The sequence below is a fragment of the Stigmatopora argus genome, chromosome 13, assembly GCF_051989625.1.
Source record: "Stigmatopora argus isolate UIUO_Sarg chromosome 13, RoL_Sarg_1.0, whole genome shotgun sequence".
Taxonomy (NCBI): domain Eukaryota; kingdom Metazoa; phylum Chordata; class Actinopteri; order Syngnathiformes; family Syngnathidae; genus Stigmatopora; species Stigmatopora argus.
In genome coordinates this window covers 2000312-2012337 of record NC_135399.1, presented here as the reverse complement: position 1 = coordinate 2012337, position 12026 = coordinate 2000312, and the positions used below count along the sequence as shown (strand labels likewise).

The following is a 12026-nucleotide window of genomic DNA, read 5'->3' as shown; positions in this document are numbered from 1 at the left end:
GAAACTAGGACCCCAGAGCTGTGAGACCGATTCGCTAACCACTCGCGCCAAAGGGGCCGCCCACTTTTCACCAATTATGCCAAAAAAGAGTTCTCATTTCGAATCGAGTTGAGAAAGGCGTAAACAATTGAAGCGCACCAAGATGGCAGCACAATCTTCTGCATTCCAAAGTTGTGGCAAGGCTTCGACCTCAGAAGCGTGATTTATGGATGGTTGTGTGTGTGTGTTCAGATTCTCTCGCTACGTTTGTCCAAACCGTGCAACGTAGAGAGTTGAAATTTATTATGGTGGCCAGAAATGGCTGTCGGAATTTCAGTGAATTTCTTCACTATCTCTAACTGTGTAAACTCAATCTTTTATTTGTTAAAGCTGAAAGCAGAATTGATGTATGAATTGTTGTTTTTACATCATGTGCCTAAACGCACCGCATGGCTGATTGGTCAAAAGGTAGGACGCCTTTCCATGTCATTTTCGCCTCCAGGTGCTCCCAGGAACATTTTTTTTTTTGTCGTGACTCACGGGAGTTATAAAACATCTACCCATCCATAAATCACACGCCATCTATTCTCTAATCCTCATGAAGCCTGGTGTACGGATGGCTGTTTGTGTGTGCACCTTGAAACTCGCTGGCGGAAACTCCACCGAAAATGACGCCCCACACCACAACTACACCGGGTCAGCGCGTCCATCACCATTGCGTTGCGCCGAGTCCCTCCAACACGACAGTGGGGGGGGAAGTGTTTTGGGGAGCAGCAATAGATAAAGCGTGATTTATGGACGGGTGGATGTTTTAGGTTAACATTCTCACTACTTTTGTCCGAAGCCTGCATCGTAGAGAGTTGACATTATGGTGGCTAGAAACGGCTGTCGAATCTTAATAGACGAGTGATTGCATTTCTTCACCCTCTCTAAGTGTGTAAACACAAACTTTTATTTGTTAAACACCCATTTTTCAAAAAATATTTTTTTCTATAGCGCAACAATTGTCTTTTGGTTCTAAACAAGTAGGTGGGAAGTTCTCCCCTGCTTGTTCTCAATAAAAGCTTTTGATACTTCTGAAATGCTTCTAATTGCATGCCATTATACCATAGAAACATAGGAACAGACTTTGTGAAAATGTAATATTTGTGTCGTTCTCAAAACATTTGGCCAATACAAAATTGGTGTACTCCAATATTTTTAAATGGTTTAGGGCAGGGGTTCTCAAATTTGTTTGCTTCAAGATGTACCTTTCAAGGAGCCAACACCCCGCAACCTATACCCGGGAGGGCAGCTCAGACTTGTGACTATCAACAAAGCGTGCCGGTTTCATGCATGGTAGGCTGATTAGGCACTCTAAATTACTCTGCGATACGCCCTGCGATTGGCTGGCCACCAATTCAGGGTGTCCCCCGCTTTTGGCCTGGAGTCAGCTGTGATAGACTCCTGCGCATCCCACGACCCTAATGAGGATAAATCAGTTCAGAAAATGAGATGAATGAGAACATCAAAGGCAGGGGTCTCAAACTTGCGGCCCGCGGGCCAACTGCGGCCCTCGGGACGATAATTTGCGGCCCCCGTCTTAATATGAAAGATTAATGTTCGTGCGGCCCGGAAAATTGATATGAATGACACTTGTGTTCGCAGCAATGTTCCCTCTAAGCTGCGCGCGTGCGCAATTGCGCACTACTCTCGTCTTCTCTGCGCAGTAGCAATCATATGGCGCGCAGTAAAAAAAAAAAACGATTTTTTTTTTTTTAAATTTTTTTTTTTACCCCTTTCCCCATGATGGCGCCGTTTAAGTGGCAGTCAGTGGCAGTAGCTCTGTGCACTCATGTTTTTCGTGTTTTACAGCATGTTTTACATGAAAAATTAGAGGGAACATTGACATGCACCTGCTTGTGGCAGGTGTGATACTGGTGTGCCCATAGCAAGCAATGATGATGTCGTGACCGGATGATTCGCCTAAAGACGTTTCACCGACGGCCGTTTGACAGACGGACAGGTCGTACTAGTATTTGTTAGTTTAATGATTAAATACAAATAATAGTATTTGTATTTAATCATTAAACGCTGTTTTCAGCTGGATTTGACCAAATTTGAGAGCATTTTGAGCCGTTTGGCGAATGGACGTCTATAGACGTTTTTTTGCCTCCATCGCGATATCATCCAGTATTTGTATTTAATCATTAAATGCTGTTTTAGGATGGATTTGACCCGATTGCTGTCATTTTACGGCTCGGTTCTGCTACATCTGCCTGCCCAAGAGTGCTTATTCCCGGACTGCCATGCCCGCCCAAGAGTGCTTAATCCCGGGCTGCCATTAATGGTAGACGAACATTGATTTTTACTATAATTTGGACAACACCGGCGGCGGGCCAGATTAAAAATCCTAACGGGCCGTATATGGCCCGCGGGCCGAGGTTGAAAAACTTGTACACACACGATCCGGCGGGGCGAGCGCGCAAATCCCGTTTCGGCAAAACCTCCATTCGGCCGAATGAACGTTCGGTGGAACGTCCATTCGACGACCTCCCCGTCTGTCAAACGTCCGTCGGCGAAACGTCTTTAGGCGAATCATCCGAGTACCGATGATGTCGCTCACACTGGTACTCAGTGCGCTCAGGGAGGTTGTCTTTCTGCTCAGACCAACAAAAAATTAGAGGGAACTTTGGTTCGGAGCTGAATGAACCAATCACGGTGAGGTATACGGCTCTGGAGGGCGGGACATCGGCCGGGCTGTCCACTGCCTCGCTCACTCACTCATTCATTCCTCCAATCAGCTGGGCGGAGGAAAAGCCGTGAGGCCGATCACTCCTCCGCTGCTCTCAGCATAGAACTGAATGAGGCGCTATGATCCGTGATCCAGCCTGTGTCAGTGTCTGTAGCCATCTCCGCGATTGAAACGGAGAGCGAAAGTGCACATGCGCCACAAACCCGCGCGACTGAATGTGAAAGATCAACCCGAGACTCATTCCAAGTGGAAAAACATATTACAGAGCCCCAGAGATGTCTCTTTCAAAGCCTGCCGTGAAGAGAAAGGTCGGTGATGAGCACAGACAGTTTCAAGAAAAGTGGGGAGTGCAATATTTCTTTGTTGAACACAGGGGCACCCCGACGTGTCTCAATTACACTGAAAAAGTTGCGGTGCACAAGGAATACAATTTGAAACGTAATTGTACTACGAGACATGCTGAGGAGTACGAAACATACCAGGGAGATCAGAGAGCCAACCAGGTTGCCAGTCTTAAAACACGTCTTCTGAGGCAACAGGATTTCTTCAAGAAGGCTACCAAAGACAGTAATGCAGCAGTCAAAACTAGCTACGCCGTTTGTGAGTTGATTGATCCTGTGCTAAGTGATCCCAAATGGCTCATGGACTTGGCTTTTCTTGTTGATATCACACATAAGCCTAATGTACTGAACAAGAAGCTACAAGGCAAGGGGCAACTTGTCAGTGCTGCCTATGACAACGTGAGAGCATTCTGCACTAAACTTGTGTTATGGAAAGCCCAGCTCTCTCAGACAAACCTTTGCCATTTCCCAGCATGCAAGGCTCTCGTGGATGCAGGCACACCATTCAGTGGTGAGAAGTATGTTGAGGCCATTTCGAAGCTACAGGAGGAATTTGATCACAGATTTGCAGACTTCAAGACACACAAAGCCACATTTCAAATTTTTGCGGACCCCTTCTCCTTTGATGTGCAAGATGCCCCTCCTGAGCTTCAAATGGAGCTCATTGACCTGCAGTGCAACTCTGCACTCAAAGCCAAGTTCAGGGAGGTGAGTGGAGAAGCAGACAAGCTTGGGCAATTTTTGAGAGAGTTGACCCCCAGCTTCCCTGAACTTTCCCGAAGGTTCAAGCGGACCATGTGCCTTTTTGGGAGCACATACTTGTGTGAGAAGCTCTTCTCCACCTTGAACTTCAATAAGTCCAAGTACAGGTCCAGACTTACTGATGAGCATCTTCAAGCTCTACTGAGGGTCTCCACTGCTTCCTCCCTCAAGCCAAATGTGACTATGTGAGAAGAAGCGCTGCCAGGTCTCTAGCAGCAAGGAGTAAGCAAGAGAAGCCGTGTTCAGAATATTTCATGTTCAATGTTCCATTCAAGTTCAGAAAGTTAAAGGTTAAAGAGCTGTTAATACAGACATTTGAAACGGAATAAAAATAATTCATTTTCTCTACTTGGGCAGCCAGTGTATATCTCTCATTATTATTATTTTATTTTTGTATTACTGATTGATTGATTTTTTATTCATCTTTAAGTTAATTGATCTAATTCATTATTTTTTGTAAATAAATAAAGATATTTGATAACGTTGGAATGTTTTATCAGCGCTTTTCTTGTGGAAATCCTGATGCGGCCCAGTCTCACCCAGACTTGGCCTCTAGCGGCCCCCAGGTAAATTGAGTTTGAGACCCCTGATCAAAGGGAACCCTTGACAAGTAGCTCTGACAGGTCAGAAATATTAGCTGAGGCTGTCGGGACCACACTTAGATCCCGATGAGACCTTAACGATTGTTAATTGAGGCAGATACGCATGTTCAAACAAAGTGAGTATTGTGGTGGGCATATCACAATACATTGTTCAGGCCCGAAGGAAACTAACAGGCTGGATCAAATCTTACTCTCAAACGATCTACCACTTGGCAATCGACTAGTCGACTGAGATCGACATAATAAGCACCCCTGGTTTTAGGGGCTAGTATTAAAGATTGTGTAACGAATTATACCAATTCAATCTGAAATATGTCTCTACTGACGAAAAATCCAAGTTACATAAACACTTCTGGAACAAAGTAAGTTTATAAATAGAGGTACCACTTTTTCTTTTTTAATCTTTTTTTCTAATATTTTAATGAGCTTTTGGCTCTTTTATGAAATGCATCAGGCTCCATGCCAAACTTGTGCGTGCTTCGTACGGACTTGCAAAAGACAGCTGCTCATTAATTGATACATAGATCTGCTGCAATTAAATTTATTTGGCGCCATTTATCAGTTATGGGACGGGAGCTTTCTCAGCTCCCATAATGGTGGCAAGTCAATTTGAGTATTTTTAGGAGCAGCAGCAGCAGCAGCACTTGTTTTTAAATGTGCATGCACTAAAATGCTCTACAGATAAAATTGAATTGTACATATGTTGTGATGCAACATACATCAAAATAAGTTGTAAGAATGAATAAATGACCACGAAAATGGCTGAATTAAAAAATATATATATATGACTCATGACTTATAACTCAATTTAATGTCCACATGTCAAGAGTCTCAGTCCAACCACTCCAGCCAATCAGACAGTGGTGTGTCAGATATGATGTCATCAAGCCAAGCCCGCTCCCAGAGTGTTGTAAGCTCCATCTTCTCTGACGCCTGGAGGAGGGGAACACAAGGAGAGGTGCGACTACATTCACTACACACCAATCTCTTCTTTACTCTGTCATACTACAATTCCCATACTTCATCTCTGATTTCCTTACCAGCAGACAAAGGTGAAAGGGCTCATGGTGGTGCCACTGTGTATTAGGGGGGAAAAGGCAGTAGAAGTTTGACAAAGTAGTTGAGTGTGCAAACACCTTTGATACTAATTCACGGTGAGGAGGTTGTGGTTATAGCTTGAGGTTCATTCCAGAATTGGTGAATTATTTTACATCTAACCCTTCAAATGTTATGAAATCCACATACAGAATACTCAAACAGGCACTTTCTGACTAACTTTTCTTTTGGCGAAATCATGTAATTTTGAGAGCATTAGTTTTAATGAGATTTCAAATGTTTATTATTCATTAGTATTCATGGAAGATGTTCACAATCTGTAGAGAACAATGAACTACTACCATAATGTTAGCCTCTTTTTTAATGTAACGCACAGTAGATCCATTGATGCTGTAATGGCACCTGTTTTCCGGTTGCAAACTTTTTTTAAATTAACCAATCTACTCTGATAAAACAGCAAAATTGCAATATAGCACGTCAGCCTCACAATTCTGGGGTCTTGGGTTCAAATTGAGCTGGGCAATAAAACGATAATGATATTCATTCATTTTCTGAACCGCTTTATCCTCATTAGGGTCGCGTGGGGAGCCTATCCCAGCTGACTCCGGGCCAGAGGCGGGGGACACCCTGAATCGGTGGCCAGCCAATCGCAGAGCACAAGGAGACAGACAACTATGCACACACATACCCATACCTAGGGGCAATTTAGTATCTAATCCGCCTACCATGCATGTTTTTTGGAATGTGGGAGGAAACTTGAGTACCCGGCGGAAACCCACGCAGGCCCGCAGAGAACAGATGGACCGACCTGGATTTGAACCCAGGACCCCAGAGCTGTGAGGCCGACGCGCTAACCACTCAGTCGTCGGGCCACCTACAATAACGATAATTATCGTTAAATAACTTTGTCAACAATAAATAAAAGCATTCAATATAAATTCGATAATTTTTAGCTGCATTTACACCACCGGGACCACCACAAAGGTGATGATGCGACATGAACGCTAGTTCCAGACCAATGTTCAGGAGAAGAAGAGGATGATAAGTAAATGTGTTTTTATCATGGTTAGCGGGTAACACTGAGCATGGATGCAAAAGGACAAAAAACACGACCAAAATGAGCGATTCTGAGATGCAGGACAACAGCAAGCCGACCCACTAAAAGATCCAAGGGAATTTCTGGCGTTTTCTTTGTCTATTTTTTTAATGCCTCATAAATACCTGTGCACAAAAAACCTTATTGAAAATTTCTTTAACACACTGTCCTCATTTGAGGACAGCCTGTAATATTTTTCTTACTTGATATCAAGGTGTTTACCCATTCTATTTAAATGTTCTGAAAACGTTGCAAAAATCTAAAACTTGCTAACTTGGGTTAAAATTGGTGAAGTTCATCCAACTTTATTTGTAAATGGCCAAATGTTTCATTTCGTGAGACTGAAGGTCTGCTTGCCATTATTGGTGATGTCTTCAGTAGATTTTTTTTTTAAAATATTTTACAACAATTTTTGTTTTGAAGGCAAATTTATAAAAATAAAGATGCCTGTCAATGTCTGCAGGTTTTATTTACTTTTCATAGAGTAAGGACGCAGTTGTCTTATCTTTTTGTACAAAAGAACAACAATACATTTTAAAATCATATTTGTATTCTCTTTTTTAATAAAGTAAGGTGACATAGTTACTTTCATAATTGAATAATGAGGAAAGTAATTTTTTTACTTATTCACAGAAGTTTGAAGTTTCAAATGTGAAAGAAAAAAATTGTCAGTTATCGTGATAATTATAGATGTCGACTGATTTTTTTTTTTCTATCGTGATAACAATTTTTGTCATATCGCCCAGGTCTAGATTCAAATCCAGGTCGGTCCACTTGTGTGGAGTTTGCATGTTTTCCCTGGGCCTGCGTGGGTTTCCTCCGGGTACTCTGGTTTCCTCCCACATTCCAAAGGCATGCATGGTAGGCCTATTGGACTCTAAATTGCCCCTAGGTATCAGTGTGAACATTAATGGTTGTCTGTCTCCTCGTGCCGTGCGATCAGCTGTCCACCGATTCAGGGCGTCCCTCGCCTCGTCCCCGAAGTCAGCTGGGATAGGCTCCAGCACCCCCCACCAGCTGTGAGGATAAAGCGGTTCAGAAAAGAATGAAGGAATGCATTAACCATCAAAGTGTTCAGCGCTTGCTTTAAAGATATATGGCGCCATCTAGCGTTGTGAATGGGTTTATACCCACTGAAAAAGTGTCGGTCGTCTTAAATTTGGATCTAGACATTATTGTCTAGATCCGAATTTAAGACAACCGACACTTTTTCAGTCTTATTTCAATGCAAAATATACCATCTTTTATTCGGGGCAACATAGCACAAAAACATGTGTAAGGTGATTTTTCAAGAATTTTGATGTCCTCCAATTCTGGAATGACCTATGATCCATTCCAGCCAACAGTGGAGTGGAAAAGCTGTGACTACCGCTTGAAACGTTGTGGTGTGAAACGTTCAAACAAAAGACTCTAAAATTATCTCATTCGTAACCTAACTTGCTGTGTGCATATTGCAGAGATGGTATGACAGCCAGGAGCCTATATTTTCAAGGTTTACAGTGGTTAAAAACGGGGACAAACTTGATTCTAAACCAATTGTGGAAGCTCATCTACTACCACAGGGGGGCCCAATGTTTTCCTTGACAGCCACTTTCAGAAAAATCTAAGGCTGCAGGGACCAACTTGAAATCCTTCCACTTTGATTTCGCAAGCAAGACGATATCCAGTATATTGTCATCTTGTATAACACTGTGTATGCTTGTATATATGTAGGTTAGAGATGTCCAATTCCAATTTTCATTAATTCATTTTCAGAGGATCAGAATCTGATTTTTTTTCAAGTTATCTTTTAAAAAATGAAACAAAAAAATATATAATAAAAATAAAATTTGTTTAAGTAGTAACTCATTGGCTGCCATCCCTCTATTTAGGACTGGGCTGGTGGCAGAATAAAAAACCCAACTGAATTTAAAAACAAGAAGCGCTGCTTAATTTACTATAATTTCATCGTCAGGGAAGAAGAAATTTTGAGTCTTGTATGTTGTATTCATCCATTCATTTTGCTAATTATTTTCCAATTGCTCTGTTCTGGTTACCAAGCTAAATGTTTATATACAAAAAATTGTAGCGAATCGAGTGTGTACAGCCCTAGAATTTTCATTTTCAAGTTGTTTTCATTTTGCCTGCAGTTTGTTTTATTAAGTCTTTTTGACTTTGGTTTTGAATTATTTTGCTATAAATTAACAAAAGATTGATTTATCATTTTGTCATCCACTCATTTTTTCCTTCTCTTTTCTGCCTTCCTTTCTGTCGTCTGTGCTCTGCCCTTTATTTTGTTATATCCAGATGATGAAGATGGATGTCATCAGCAGGCCCATCCCCTTACAGATCCCAACTGTCTCCTCACAGCACCCTGCACTTTCCCAAACTCAGACTCCGGCCTTTCGAAGCAGCTACACCGATGGGACAGACGGCTCTTCACCTTTACCCGCTGTCGAATGTGATGCTCAACAGGCGGCGTCCTCAGCTGCCTATGTCAAGTACAGCACACTTGCTCGCCTGCAAAACCAGAACCAGTTGAGAGCACAGCCAGCCAGTGTCGCTGTGCCACACAACTACAACACTCTCCCAACTGCTTACGGTACCACACCCCCGCCACCACCCTCTACCCCGCCGCCTTTGCCGCCGACAGATCCGGTTGCCGGCTCTGCAATGGCCGTGCTGAAATATGGTCTACCAAGTACCTCGGCCGTAACTCCTCCACCATCAGAAAATGAATTCCAAGAACCCTTGTGCCTGCCACCGCCACCACCAGAGATCCTGAAAAAAACAGAGCTGCCTCGGCCCTGCAACCCAAAAGGAGATCAACGTGTTCAACTCACAAACGCTGGCCTCCAGGAGTTCCTTGCACAAAAGTTTCCCAACATGGTGTATGACTTCACCCCAGCCATGTGTAAGGATTCCTTTCGACCTCCACCTGCAGCCGAGTTCTCTCCCCCGGCATCCCTGCGAGCCCTGTCCCCTAATGCCTCCTCCTCACTACCACCCAAAACCTTTACTGGTGGCTTCGCTCCACACACTGCTCAAAAACCTGCAAGTCCCTCCTCCCTCCCGCTTGCGCTATCGCCCGTGTCGCCTACACCGTCCCCTGGTAGCCACGCACCAGTAAAGAAGCAACAGAGTTTCTCCACAGGTCACTCCCCCAATCAGCCGCCTCCCACCCTCCCCAAGCAGCACAGCCTCTCTTCTAAAAACCTTGTCCTCTCCCCTCCCTCATCTTCCTCAGTCTCTGTGGCTACCCTCTCAATGGTCAAGCAAATTGTGAATCAGTTCCCAGGAAATACAAGTAACTCCCCTCTCGCCTCCTCCAACTCCATGGAAGGATCAAAGTTCATTGCGCCACAGTCTCCCCCAGCAGTCAAGGCAAAACCGAAATGGCCGCCAGGAGGCACTGTCCCTCCCCATTCCCCAGAGTTCCCACCACCACCTCCTGAGAACTCCCTGAAGGAATTCCCCCCTCCACCTCCCTCAAAGACAGCCTCCCCCATTAAAAAGTCTCCTTCCTCCTCGTCCGCCTGTTCCATTAAGCGAGCCCCCCCCCCAACCCCGCAGAGAGCCTCATCTGTGCGCTCTAACTCAGGTGAGGTACCAGATGAGAGGCCCACCAAGGTAGAAAGCCTGCTCAGTAAGTTCGGACAGGCTCCTCAAACTGCCACATCTTCCAGCTCCTCGTCGGCGACCGGCTCGCCCTGCAAGGAGATGGTGCTTCCGACGCCTCTTCCCAAACCGGGAAAGCTAAATTTGGCCAACCTCCCACTAGCGCTACAGGGTCTTCAAATGGGCCAAAACCAGCAGTCCTCTTCAGATTTCCCTTCACCCCCACCCCCTCCACCACTCTCCCAAACGCAGCACCTGGACTCATCCCCTGACTACTTCCCACCCCCACCAAGTGATTCTGAGCTCTTTCCACCTCCCCACCTGTCCGACTTCCATCAACCACCCAAGGTGGCAGTGGTCAACCCCCAGCCTCAGCAGCAGGCGCCGGCGCCTCTGTCGTCGTGGAAGCAAGGTTCCCTGAAAAAGGGACCGTTGGCCCCATCAAACCGGCGATCCAGTAACCCAATCCCTTACGAAACGACAATATCACTACCACTCTCGCCACCACCCCTCTCCCAAACCCCACCACCCACACTGTCTCCATACTCTTCCTCTCCTGTACCCCCTACATCGCCCAAATCCACAGGGCCAAGCACCCTGGCGCTAAAGACTCACTTCCTGGAGGACCTGAACCGCACTTTGAAGAGGAAGTCAGTTTCCCGCCACGGTTCACTCACCTCTTCTCACCTCATTCCCTCGGCCAAAATGGAACCTGTTGCTACCATGGATGACATGGCACTTCTCCCGCCTCCACCACCTGAGCTCTTGCAACAGCAGCAGGTGAGCCACGGACACACGCAAACGCTTTCCCGCCACCATGCACACTCCCAGTCGGGTAAAAACAGCAGTAACATCTCAGGGTATGCAACGCTGCGGCGAGGACCGCCTCCGGCTCCTCCAAAACGGGACCAAAGCACTAAACTGACCAGCGAGTGGTAGAAGACAGACTTTGGAACTGTTCACCATGTCCCCATGGTGGAATCATTTTCTCTCTTGAGTTGTGATTTTCTCACTCGTCAAGATGCAGTCAGACCAAAATCCAGCCAAAGTCAGGATTCCGTGTGTTCAATTAAATCAAAACATCTGAAAAGAAGGCCGGTTAGTGACTGGAATTTAATGGACACAAGCAGGAAGCAGATTTGGTTCTGGCTGCTGGCAACTTAACTTGATGGTGACTATCATTCATATTATTATCCGTCTCATTACCAGTATGTGTTTTAAGCTAGTCACTCAAGAATACATAAATACAGTATGATTCTACTGTATATGTTTATTTATGTATCATGCGTTTAATGGGAAAATCCTAAGAGAACAAGACTTCACAATATCTACGGCTTTGCATTAAAAATAGTAAATATTTTGTACATTTAGAGAGGTTTGCTGCAGAAGGAACATTCAAGCTGATACCAAATTGAACAGCAGCTGTGATAATGTAGGTTGTGGACTATGAAGAGAGTGAGTCCCTGTCAGTTTTTAAGTTTTTGTGTTTTTATATAAGATTATTTAAGACTGGAATGATACCACATAATTATTTTTTTGTTAAAAGTAAAAGTTAATTTGATGTCAAGTGTTTTTCATCCTGTTTAAACTGTGTTCAAATGATGACTTGTAATTTCATTATTTCTTCACACTACCAATACCATGCTTAATATTTGGTAGAACTGTTGTAGGTCACATGTAAGCGGATAAGATACTGATCAGAACCAAGGGCACTGCGCGCATGTCAAACGAGATAATAAAAATCTTAATACATTGGTGTTCAAAATTAAAAATGATCCCAATTTTTGACCCAAAAAGTTTGTAGATATTAAATGATCCCAATTTGACCCAAAAAGTTTGTAGATATTAATTGTAGTATT

At 44.2% G+C, this 12026-nt stretch overlaps 1 protein-coding gene across 2 annotated transcripts in view; it reads left to right on the top strand.

Annotated features, from left to right (window-relative positions):
- The window catches only part of raph1a (Ras association (RalGDS/AF-6) and pleckstrin homology domains 1a), a 131804-nt gene extending 120035 nt beyond the window's left edge, over nucleotides 1–11769 (top strand). For both annotated transcript variants that reach the window (XM_077617265.1, XM_077617264.1), the window contains 2 exons: nucleotides 5246–5376; nucleotides 8857–11769. In XM_077617265.1, coding sequence (XP_077473391.1) covers nucleotides 5246–5376; nucleotides 8857–11106 — 2381 coding nt within the window. In that variant the 3' untranslated portion in view covers nucleotides 11107–11769. The remainder of the gene's footprint in view (nucleotides 1–5245; nucleotides 5377–8856) is intronic.
- The last annotated feature ends 257 nt before the right edge of the window (nucleotides 11770–12026 follow it).